The sequence below is a fragment of the Pangasianodon hypophthalmus genome, chromosome 18, assembly GCF_027358585.1.
Source record: "Pangasianodon hypophthalmus isolate fPanHyp1 chromosome 18, fPanHyp1.pri, whole genome shotgun sequence".
Classification (NCBI taxonomy): domain Eukaryota; kingdom Metazoa; phylum Chordata; class Actinopteri; order Siluriformes; family Pangasiidae; genus Pangasianodon; species Pangasianodon hypophthalmus.
In genome coordinates this window covers 6,448,828-6,461,032 of record NC_069727.1, presented here as the reverse complement: position 1 = coordinate 6,461,032, position 12,205 = coordinate 6,448,828, and the positions used below count along the sequence as shown (strand labels likewise).

The following is a 12,205-nucleotide window of genomic DNA, read 5'->3' as shown; positions in this document are numbered from 1 at the left end:
GATCCTGACCAAGTTAAAGCCTTTACTGAAAGTCATGCTTTTTAACTAGGGACTCCTTCAAAAAACATTCAGGAACCCTGTATGACTGCAGCACAGTTGTAATAATAGTAGTTGTTAATAATAATAATAATAATAATAATCATCATCATCATCATCATCATAACTCAGTTATTACACACATTATGTGCATATATTTATTAAAGCTGTGGAAGCTTTTTTTATTCCTGAATTTTCCATTCACAAAATGATTAAAATGAATAAAATTACAAATATATTAAAGTTATTAATAGTTAAGTTCATCACATTTCGAATAAACTTGTTCAGTGAAAATAATCAATCAGTTAGGCCTATATCCAACTGGCTATCTAATTTATTTATACTTTATTCATGAATTATTAGGTTAGATTAGATTAGATCTATTATTTCTAATTATTTACTATTTATAATCTAATTTAATTAGACTTATAGACATGTATCCACCTGAACCCTGACTAGGATAAAGCAGATACTGAAGAAAGAAAGAATGAATGAATGAATGAATGAATGAATGAATGAAAAGCTAGAACAGTAGTGGTTAGTAGTAACTGAGTATAATCACTGAGTTCCCCGCCTCTAGAACCCGGGTTCTAGGTTATCTGGACTACACGCAGAAATAAACAAGTTGTGCTCTCTCTAGCAGCTCCAGACGCATGAGACCGGTTTTTGACTGACACTCCTGAGAGCCAATCAGAGCAGCGCTCTATTCTCTACCCGTTAATGAAGAGGGTAAAGGGGCGGGGCCAGGCAGCCAGTCGCTGGAATATGGGTACGGAGGCGATGTTTCGCAGATTTCCCTCGATCGCGTGCTGAAATGGACCGGACCGGGTCGCGTGCGTCCTTTCTCAGGGTTCATGTGTTTGTGTGAAGCGGCGAGTGCAGCGCGCGCGCCTGCTTTACTGCCTGCTTATCTTGGACACAACGGGAACACCGGAGAGGGCTTTACCGGGAGAGCGCCGCTAACGGAGCGTGTACTCTGTGGGTTACGTTTACAGTCCCGTTTTTGGAGAGCCTGGCAGGGAACCGTGTGGAGACCAGGAGGTGTGTGTGTGTGTGTGTGTGTGTGAGAGTGTGAGTGTGTGATGAGGGGTGTGTGATGATGATGGTGATGATGATGATGGTGGTGATGATGGTGCTGAGCCTGGCCCTCTGCTGCATCTCCAAATGACAGGTAACGGAAATGCCATCGCTGGCCTGTTCATTCCTACATCTCATTATCTTCATGAGCATCAGTGCCAGTGTGTGCATGCTGCTGGAGGTTAATGTGCTGGACAAAAAGCGTCTTTGGTCCACAGTGTGTCATCTGTATGCGGGTCGGTACACCTCCTCTCCGCCCTTCTCTCTCTCTCTCTCTCTCTCTCTCTCTCTCTCTCTCTCCCTCTGTCTCTCTCTCGTGATGCTGTGCATCTGATCGAAATTCACATAGGTGTCTAACCTCTAGGCCTTACACGCGCCATTTTTCATACAAGTCTGGTCAATATTTCTGTAATGAAGCAGCTGCATGTATCCTGAATGAAAAGATGTAACATAGCTTCCACTCCTGAAGTAAGCTTTCAACCAGCACATCTCAGATCACATCTCTGGAAGGTCTGTTACTCCTGATGAACCGGATCAAGTTCCTATCGATTTCACTCATCATTCTAACCAAATCCCTTGAGTATCAGGAACATCATCATGTGCACCAATCACCTATTCTACAAATGCAGCCTCATTCCATACATACACACAGGTGACAAATTAAAGGAAAAAAATAAACACCATAATTGTCGTAGGTGCTGGGTCACCACTAGCAGCCAGATCAGCATCAATTCGAAGACTCTGGAGCGATGATGAAACGATATTTCCTCAGTTGGTGTTTTGATGATGGTGATAGACAGCGCTGAGGTCTTCAGCTGGGTTGAGATCTGGTGACTGTGAAGGCCAGAGCATGTGCTTTACTTCAGTTTTATCCTCATCAGACCAGTCGGTGAACCCTCGTGCCCTGTGGGTGTGGGCGGAGTCATCCTAAAAGAGACCACACCCATCATTATAGAAATGTTTCATTACAGGATCAAGGTGATGTTTGTCTTGATTTGCTTGGCTTCTCTCTAAGGGAGTGGAGGCAAGTGGAGGTAAACATGCCAGCAAAATAAATAAATGCCCCCTACAGCATAACAGAGCAATGTTTTTTTTTTTTTTCCATAATTTGTCACCCATTTGTAATTAGATGGTGCCAGTCCTAAGTGTTTTCATGGCCCTCTTTTACCACCCCTAAAACCTGGACATTACGCAGCTATCACTGTGTTCATATTTTTTGCATGTTCACTACAATATGAATCTCAGATTTGTGTACTAATATCTGATCCTGGTCTGATGCTGAGGTCCACACAGTAACCAGTTCGGGCTGGCTCTCTGTTAGCTTCTGCTGGCAATTTGTGTGAAACATCACAGGTATGATAGAGAGGTGTTTTAAGATTGCTTGTGTTCAGGATCTGTGCTGTGTCATTCAACATCCCATGCATTCATAGCATAAAATACATAAGTGGATCAGACTGGAAAGTAATTCAAATCCAATCTGATAGCTATCCTGTGTTTCAAGCCAATATTAGCCCCCTTAGTATGCATTAAGTGTATGAATATATTATTCAGATTGAGCAGGTAATGTATATGAATACATATATGAATAGGAGGTGCACTAGTTGTTTTATTTTCTTTTGGAAAGCTTGCCAGAAAGGTTCTCTGAGCATCGGGGATTAGATGTGTGCACAAGGACTAAAAATACAGTCTCGCACACATCTCTAGTTGAGACCAATTGTGAACTGGAGTGATGTAGCTGAGGTTGAGGAACCGTCAGAGCCAGAATTCACACTCCATGCTGATAATGCTGGTATTTCTGATGCTGGGTTTTTTTCCAGTGTTTTTAGTTTTAGTTTTTTCCAGTGGGTGAATAGTGGTAGGATTCATATATATTTTTTAAATCTTCTGGTTTAGGCCATGCCCACTTAAGGATTAAATTAGATCCAGATATTTGTAGCACTAAACAGATCCAGATACAGATAGTGGCATTGCATTACACACATAGCATGCATCCCTAAACTATAGATTCTTTGAAGTACCGTATAGGTTTGTGAAATGAAAACGGTCTGTATTTTTTCAGAGATGCCTGAAACTGGAAGGAAGTCACATGGGAAGATGGACAGCTTCCCTGGAGGAAACACATCAGGTTCATGCATTATGTCGTAAAAGGCGAGCAGGATGGAGAAGTCAGAGGGAGAGAGCGCAGGTTTGAGGGCGGTGCCAGCGAAGGCTCGGCGTCTGATTGGCTGCTGCGTGCTCCTTCTCTTGGCATTGATGCTTGTCTCCATTGCGACTACAAGCACACCTGTGTCAGGTATGTCTCTTACTCATGTACTTTTTGGATGTCCATGTATAAATACTTTGAAAACCCCTGGGCTACATTCCACACTGTATACTATAGTACTAAATAGTAAAATACTCTATATCAAAACCATACACCAACTTCAGCAGCCTGTAGAAATGTCATGGTTTCATATATTGTTATTATGGTAGCAAACAAAAATTGGGTCGTAGCTTTAATATGGTATCAAGGTCTGGCTTGGTGGTTTAGTCTTCTAAAGTGTGTTAGTCTTTTTCTTGGGATTGCCCGGAATCTGTCTTTACTTTTGTCCCTGAAGTGTGAACTGGGTCAGTGTGTGTGTATACACAGGTCCTCTGTGTCAAATCTACATACAGCAAAACAGAAAAAATATATATACAGTATATGTTTCTGATTAAAGATCGTTCATTGAAGGTGATTGGTTGTTCCTCACTGTGTGAAAGACACAAGACAGGCTAGAGTCTTGAAGAAAAAATGGAGAGCCAAATGGAGAGTGTGTTTGGGTTTGTATGTATGTGTGTGTCTGACTGGAAGTCAGAAAGAGAAAAAAAATGTCAGTATTGATGAAGTGATGAAGGGCAAGTCTGAGCCTGAGGTTTGATGTCTAGTCCTCCTACTCTGTTTATAAATAAGCATCATGAAGTGCTGGACTCTATGAAGGGTTTTTTTTAGGGTAAGGAGAGCATCAGACTGCATGGAACACACACACACACACACATAAACACACACACACAGTTCTAAAGATGGTTGAGGAGAGTGCTAATAAAAGAGGCAATGGCTTTAGACCTGTGGCTATATGTGAAGATGGACTATTTAATAGTCAGAGTTTTTACTTTACCAGTAACATTAGGAGCAGATGAGTCGTTTAGGAATATGTGAAAGTTGGCATGCAAAAATAGGAAATGTTAATATAGATATTTTTGTAACTGAACTAAACAGAACAGAACTAAAAATACTCTTAAAAATACGTAAAATTTAGGCTGATGATTTCACTGATAAATAATTTAACCAGTTAATTGTTTTCCTGTTCATTTTATGTCAAACTTAAAATATAAGCAATATGCTAGTACACTAGAAAGATCCTATATTCACAATAAAAATATCCTATATTCACAATAAATTAGTAAATGAAAATTCTGTCAACCTTCTTTTTTTGCAACTGTATAGTACAAATCAACTACATATTAATAAGTATATAAAATATTACTGTGTTAGTTCAAGATCAAACCCTTTGACTGAGCAAACTGATTAAAATATGTTTTATTATATAGATTGTGTTTGCTGACACATTCAGCCAGCTTATGACGTACATTCATAAAATCTATAAATATCCTTCACAGCTAATCACAAGGACCACAGATAATTGCGATCACTTCGAATAATTTCATTTATATCACAGTGCTGTTGAATTCGTAACTGGTATGGCAGAAGCTCCACATAATATAAGCCTGATATATACAGTGTGTCAGAAAAGTCTCCATACACAGGGGACTATGAATGCCAGCACCATGTCAGTTGTGTCTTCGTCAGTGGATGTTCGTGGACGTCCACTTCTCGGTTGGTCCACAACACTCCCAGTCTTTTTGAATTTATTAATAAGTTTGGCATTAGTGTTGTGTGTGATGTGCTTGCCATGTTTCCTGTTAAAGTCGATCGCAACCTTGCGACAGCTTCCAATACGTTCTTGTTTTGTCAAAGGCATTCTTTAAGGCTATCTGGAAAAATATATATAATGTAAACTAAGTATGAAAAATTTTGGAAGACATTTTGCTAAAAAAAAAAATAGTGCTAATTTCCCCTATGTATGGAGACTTTTGTTACAGCCTGTAAATTCAAAAACATGTTATTTAACAATGAAAGGTTTATTGAAATGGTGAAGTTTTCTGTAAGGAGATGTTTATTTAACGTTTATGAAGGAGACTCAAGTGTCAGCACTTTGTAACAGTAAGTTTTCTGCTATGGGAAAATCTTCAGGAAAGAGGAATTTATGGTTTCTCTGTAACATTACAAGCTCTGTGTGTGTGTATGTGTGTGTGTGTGTGTGTGTGTGTGTGTATTGTCTTATTAAGTTCAAGAGAGACAAATCAGGGAACAAAGTATGTATATGGCTGCTATAACTTAAATGATAACAATAACTAACTTTTTTCTCAGATGTTCAGATATTAAATGTAACTATAAATGGATAAAACTATGTCATACCATTCTTTTATTAATAAAAAAAGTTGCAGTTGTTGGCAAATTGCAAAACACTTTGCTTCACATTGGGCCACATCACCCCACAAAATAATTGATTATTTTCCTATAATAGCACAGCCCCAAGTGTTTTTATTCCTTACGTGCTATGCAATGCAATGATGTATTGTCACAAGCCTGGTGTTTTTAATATAGTATTGAATCTTTTATTATTATTATTAATAGTATTATAAAAGTATAGTAGGATTTATCAACATTATCAAAATCATTTTCTTTCCTTGCTGTTCAGTTCTTTTCCAATTCTTCTTCCACACACACACACACACACACACACACACAGACCATACTCATATGAGATGAGTTTATTAGGTTGTATTTGACGTCCCGTGCTGTGCTTTACCCCTGATGTGGATGTCCAGCCTGTGGTGCTACAAGCCATCCAGTGATGCCTGATGCTTATGTGGATGACTAGAAGAAAGAGTATAGCAAAATAGATGAGTCTCTTTCTCAGTCTCTCTCTGTCACATTGTTTCTCTATCTCTCTTTTTCTCTCTCTATCCCTTTTTATAATAGCTGCCATTGATCAGATTTATCAAAGCAATTGGACTACAGACAGCAAGGATGCCATTATGTGGTGCTATTCTTGGAGCCCCTTCTGGAGGTTCTCCACACCTGTGTGTGTGTGTGTGTGTGTGTGTGTGAGAGAGAGAGAGAGAGAGAGAGAGAGAGAGAGAGAGAGAACTGAATCTGCCGGAGTGAGAAATGCTGTGAGCTTGGTCTGCTGTGTCTCTGGAATACTGATGAGGCAGTCGGCACGTGATGCATTACTGAAACACGTACACACACATGCACCCGTGCATGCTCACACACATTCACACACACGGTATTACCATGGAAACACCTTGCCTGACCACGCCACAGAAACGTCTCAGATTCTGAACCCTCAGTTCACTGTGATATGTGTATGTGTGTGTTTGGGCACGTGTGTGTAGTGAAGTGAATTCTCCATAAGGGATGTTCAGATAGTTAAGTAAGACGGAAGCTAATTACTGTAGATATTCCATGCTGTGCTGGAGAAGTTCTCATTAGTTTTTGTAAGCTGTGTTAAGGCTTGAAGCCTTAATGTAACTGTGTTTTACTGCTCAAATTAGATAGCTTTTGACCATGTTTTTACTTTACGTTTTTGAATGTGGCGTAAATCTGGCACTAGTCAGAACAAATCACGCTTTCTATACTGACCCTTATGTGCAGAAGGGAACATTGAATTGAATTCAGTTTTATTTAAAGCAGCTTTACAGAAATCCAGATGTAGATTGACTCCCTGAGACAACATGAGGAAGAAACCTTGAGAGGAACCAGACTCACAAGGGAACCAGGCTAATTAATATGCCTAGTAAATTTCCTACCAAAAGTCAGACCACATCCTTGGTGTATCTGCATAGAGCATTAGGTGGCACGATTTGGGGAAAAAAATAGTGCACACCAAAGCTCTGAGCAATAGATGAACAAATTGTAGCGTGTTACATTTAAACAAATATATCAAATGAAATGTGTCTTTTATGAAAGTCAATAGGGAGTAATAAAACCTCTTTAGAACACTGTTGAAAGGCTAATGGGCAGTTACAGTATATTGGCTTAAAATGGTGCATTTTTAAGATAGACTCTTTAAAATGGCTGAAGAATAAGTGGATTCCAGCTGTCACGGGTTCCATAAATTGTGGGCAGTCAACTAGATCCCTGTAGAAAATTAAAGAACAATTTGAAGTGCAAATAACCGTATAGTGCAGCAAAGAGCATTTATATCTTTGAGAAGCTTCTTCATTTAGAATGAAGAAGCTGATTTTTTAAAGAGCTGTGTGAACGGTGGTCCAGATCACCAGAACTCACTAGGTAGTACAGTTTTTTCTAGTTGTTGGATGAGTGAAGTAAATGAAAATTCTGGTGACAACATCCTTCTAACCCTACGTGTCCACCAGGCACCTGTGAAGAAAAAAACTGATAATCCAAATACGCAACTTGCTTGTTGTGAGCACCTGGGCTAGTGATTTGTCTTTAGACCTCTGAGGTCAGCTCCATCTGTGAACTCAGTTTCCCAGAATACACTGTGGCCTACAGACCTGGCCACCTCAGACTATGCTACCCAGAACCCACCACCATTGACACGTTCGCAATCACCAGATTATTGAACACACTCACCTGTTCCCAATCAGTAAACAAAGTAAATGCTTGCAAAGTTTGTGCATCCGCTTCTGACATTTACCAAGTCTTATTTTCCTGTGCTTGTTATCCTGGTTTTGACTTTGCTAGTTTCTTGGTTCTTCAAGTTTTGTCTTTGCCCTGTTTATGTTGGTAGTGCCTCGCCTGACCCACGCCTGGTTATTGACATTGGTATCGCCTTTCGATTTGGATTTGTCTGCTTGCCTGTTTGAATAAATACACGCTCTACTGTGTTTGAATCCATCTCACTTCTGGTTATTGTGACTGAAAAGAAGGGAGACACAGGACCATTCTCCACAGTGAAGCACTAAAGCAGTGAGATTTTGCATGCTGTTTATGAACAATAACCAACTATTTATAAGTTTGACTCAAATCACACTGACACACATCAGATATGGCCAATTATGAAAATGATCCAAATCAGAACTGAAAATGTCAGATTGCCATAAAAGATTTTACCTGCAGTGTGAATGCAACCCTACTTCAAGCTAATTTTGGCTACATTACAGGGTTGAACTGACACAAATGCAAATTTATGTGACCCAGATCTGATTTTTTAAAGAGCTGTGTGAACAGTGGTCCAGATCGGATCTGATATGTTATCATATGACTGTAATGTGAACTGTTAGTTAATGCAAAGCTATGCGTTTTTTTTTTTCTTTTCATATTACTGTTGTGATCATTCAGAGTCAGCAGTACATCAACAATGGCTGATTTCTTTTTAAAAAATGGAGGACTGCCAGTAGTTGCAAAAACAGTGAACAGGTTTAACTATATAGGGAACTATTTTTGTTAGTTTTGCCTTTTGTGGTCATGTGCGAAAGCATAGTGGAGAATATCCAATGCACTGCTCAAGATTAATGCCAAAATGATGTAAAATATCCACAGGGAAGTTTTTCTATATCGCTGTGTGTAGGGAATAGTGAGTAGGACTATATTTTAGACACAGAGTTTGCCTTTTTTAAAATTAATTAATTAACTATTTACTATTCCCTACACACAACAAGAAAAAGTTCCATATGGGCATTTTAATTAATTAATTAACTAATTAAACTAATTAATCACTATTGCAAAGGTGGTTTGTGCAACATATGGGTCACTTGCAAACACAGATCTGATCATTAAGGCAGATAGCAACTGAGCAATAAGTCAGAGCTTTTAATAGTGTGAACATAGGAATGTGTTTTCTAATGAGACTTTCAGACAATATAGACAGAATCCAAGATTTTATTTATTTTATTGGATATTGCTGCTGATACAAAGATGGAGAGCTAATCCTCTTTGGCATAACTGCCTGGCTTGGACATAATATCCATCTAAAGACAATCCATAGAAGATAGATGAGTTAGAGGCTGGCTGGCCATCCCTCCTGTCTGAAGATGGAGTTGGAATGACACACTGGCCCACAAACTATGCACAGAGCTGCCAGCTTCCTACATGCTGCCTGTTCCATTTACGTAGCCATCCAACCCACTGAGCCTCAGACTCAATTACCTCTCCACTCTCAGTGTTTCAATATCACACAGAGGAAAAACTGGATGATTAGCCCACTACTGGTACAGCTGATATAGTGTATTCTAGATGTACGGTAACACACAAAGAAACTCTGAGTGCACTTCTCCACTATACTTTAACATGTAGGGCTAGAACAAATGGACACTGAGGTTATGCAGAACTTGCTGGTCTGTGATTTTAACATAATTATGAATGATTTATCCATTCTTATTGACCTCAACCTATCCAATTATGAATGATTTATTTGAGTTTCATGGATAGGAGTTGACTTTGGACATTTTGATTTTCATGTTTTGACACAAGTGTGGCATTGTGGTGCAGTGGCTAGAAATGATGGCTCACAGCTCCAGGGTCTGCAGATTGATCCTGAGCTTGGGGGTTACATGTTGAGTTTTGCATGTTCTCATCATGTCCACATGGATTCTCTGGTTTCCTCCCACCTCCCAATGAACTGGTGACTCTAACTTGCCCCTAGGTCTGAATGAGTGTGTGCATTGTGCCTGCAATGGTCATCCAGGGTGTATTCTGCCTTGCGCCCAGTGTTCCCGGGATAGGCTCCTGATCCACCATGACTGTGACCAAAGCACTTACTAAAGATGAATGAATGACACAAAACCTTATTCTAATCCATTTCCATAACCACTGAACCCTTGAATATTTATTAATGAATATTTATTAATGTAATATGTTTCTCAGCAACTGTTTCCTTTCCATCAGGTATGGATCCCTGGTGGATCTAAGGTACTAAAAAGGTCCCTCTTAATGCCTTTAAGAGAATAGAACCTTTTTAATACCCTGGTAAAAGGCTAATGAACAATTTTATTGGCCAAAGGCTGTTTAAAAGATAGGCTTTTAGAATAAAAGGTTTACTATATGAACCTTGTTCTTTGCCTTGTCTCTTTGGGGTAACTCTTAAAGGTTTTATGTAGAACCTTCAACAGGGGGATTCATTTTAGAAAATATGCAAAGCATAACTTCTTTAGAAAGCAAGAACCTTCTAAAGATCCTATGTGGAATACTTATATCTAAGAGTTTAGCTCTTAGAACAAGTGGATTGGAGCTGTCATGCATTCCATAAATTGTGGGTAGTCAACAAGAATCCTGTAGTTTGTAGAACCATTTGAGGTGCAAGTTAGGTGTCCTAAGAAAGTTCTTCATTTAGAAACTGTTCTAGCTACAGTATTACTCTTAACTTTCCAGGAACCAGTCTGGACAGTGACTGTGTGGCACATTTAGTTGGATTACTTTGTGCATATTGATTAATTCTAATCTCTGTTCCATTTATGTACCATGCTTGTTCCTTTTCTTTGATTTCTCAGAGAAACTCCCATCCGGTCTATCCAAACGGGACTTTGGTTTCTTCCCGACACACGCAGGCTTGCAACAAGCTTCATTATCCTTATCGCAATACTCAGAAAACCCCAGACACAAAGCTCATATATCATCAGATGCCAAGCATCCTGCACACCCTGTTCGCCATGACAATGCATCCAGCATAGCTCCCACCCCATCCCTAGGTGCTGATGGTGGATCAGGTAACCTAGGCGATAGTGCACATGGCATTCACCTGCTGCTACGCCCACCAGACCTTCTCACACCAAGTCAGATGCCTCCTCTTCATGGCCACAGCCCACCTACACCGGCTCCTCCCACTTTACTCACACATGAAGACCTGGACTCTGCTCAGTCTACAGAAGTGGACTGGGGTTCTGGGGATTACCTGGAGACTTTAACCTTCATGGGCTCTGATGGGGAGGACCTTTCTCTGGTCACCACCCTTCCTACACATGGATATGACTTGTATGAATCTGAGGACGACAATGCTGGGGTCCGCTACAACACCGACTTTCCATCCCGGCCCGTTCTAACCCTCTCCTCTAGGCATCTCCTCCCTAGTGTAACTCTTGGATATGGAACTAGCCTAAGGACTGCCCACCCCTCTGATCCCCGCCTCCCCCATGTCCCTGATACTGCCCAGGATGATCTGGATTTTGACTGGGCAGATCTGTACCCTATTGAGCCCACAGAAATGCTGCTTCCAGATATGAACAGTATGGAGTACTACAACACGCTACTGGCCAAAGAGAATGCTAGTGCTGCTCGTAACCAGACACACCGGACTCCCCCTCATATCACCCCTACTGCAACCCACACACAGCCTACAGATTCCACGCACACACTTGCCCCTTCTCTGGGTGTGGGCCCTAGGACAGTAACGGACCAAGTAGATACACCTCACCCCATACCTGGAGTTACCCCCACCCCTCCACGAAAACCTACTATACTCCCTATTTCTCCTACAGAGCATCAGCAACCTGCTGAAGTACCTTATTACCCAGAGAAGGGATCTCCTCACCCAGCTTTACCAGACGCTAAAGCAGGTAGTGAACAACCTGAAGTTCCCTCAGTCCCACCAGTTATCCCACAGGGTCCAGTCATCCAGGCTGTAACAGTTAAAGTCCCTTCTGCTCACAAACCTCGGACACCTACCAGAGCCACGACTATCACTACAACAACAACTACAACCACCATGTCCACCAAGGCAATACCGCCTGCTCCCAGAATCCCTCTTTCCATTGCACCCCGGCAGTATGTCTGCAACATCACCAAGCAAGACATGTACCTGGTCAGAGTGGGTGAGTCTTCATTTGTCTTTTTTGCAGGAAGGTACCTTTGTTATGCCAAAGGTGCATGGTAGTTAAAGCTGCTGTCATTTTTTTTAAAAATGTGTCTATATTATATACACATCACTCTTAGTGAAATTCAGTATTTTAGAACATTTCTTTTAAGCACAAACTGTTGTCAGTGGACAGGGAAGCCTGTGTGAAAATCTCCTTTGAAGCCCATAGAAGCACTGCCCACACAACT

General features: G+C 40.6%; 1 protein-coding gene across 7 annotated transcripts in view; it reads left to right on the top strand.

Annotated features, from left to right (window-relative positions):
* Positions 1-788: 788 nt before the first annotated feature.
* The window catches only part of si:dkeyp-27e10.3 (UPF0606 protein KIAA1549), a 28,636-nt gene continuing 17,219 nt past the window's right edge, over positions 789-12,205 (top strand). For 6 of the 7 annotated variants that reach the window (XM_026923144.3, XM_053241848.1, XM_053241846.1 and 3 more), the window contains exons 1-3: positions 789-1,207; positions 3,173-3,406; positions 10,657-11,973. In XM_026923144.3, coding sequence (XP_026778945.1) covers positions 3,271-3,406; positions 10,657-11,973 — 1,453 coding nt within the window. In that variant the 5' untranslated portion in view covers positions 789-1,207; positions 3,173-3,270. The remainder of the gene's footprint in view (positions 1,208-3,172; positions 3,407-10,656; positions 11,974-12,205) is intronic. The other variant, XM_053241845.1, reaches the window with a different exon arrangement.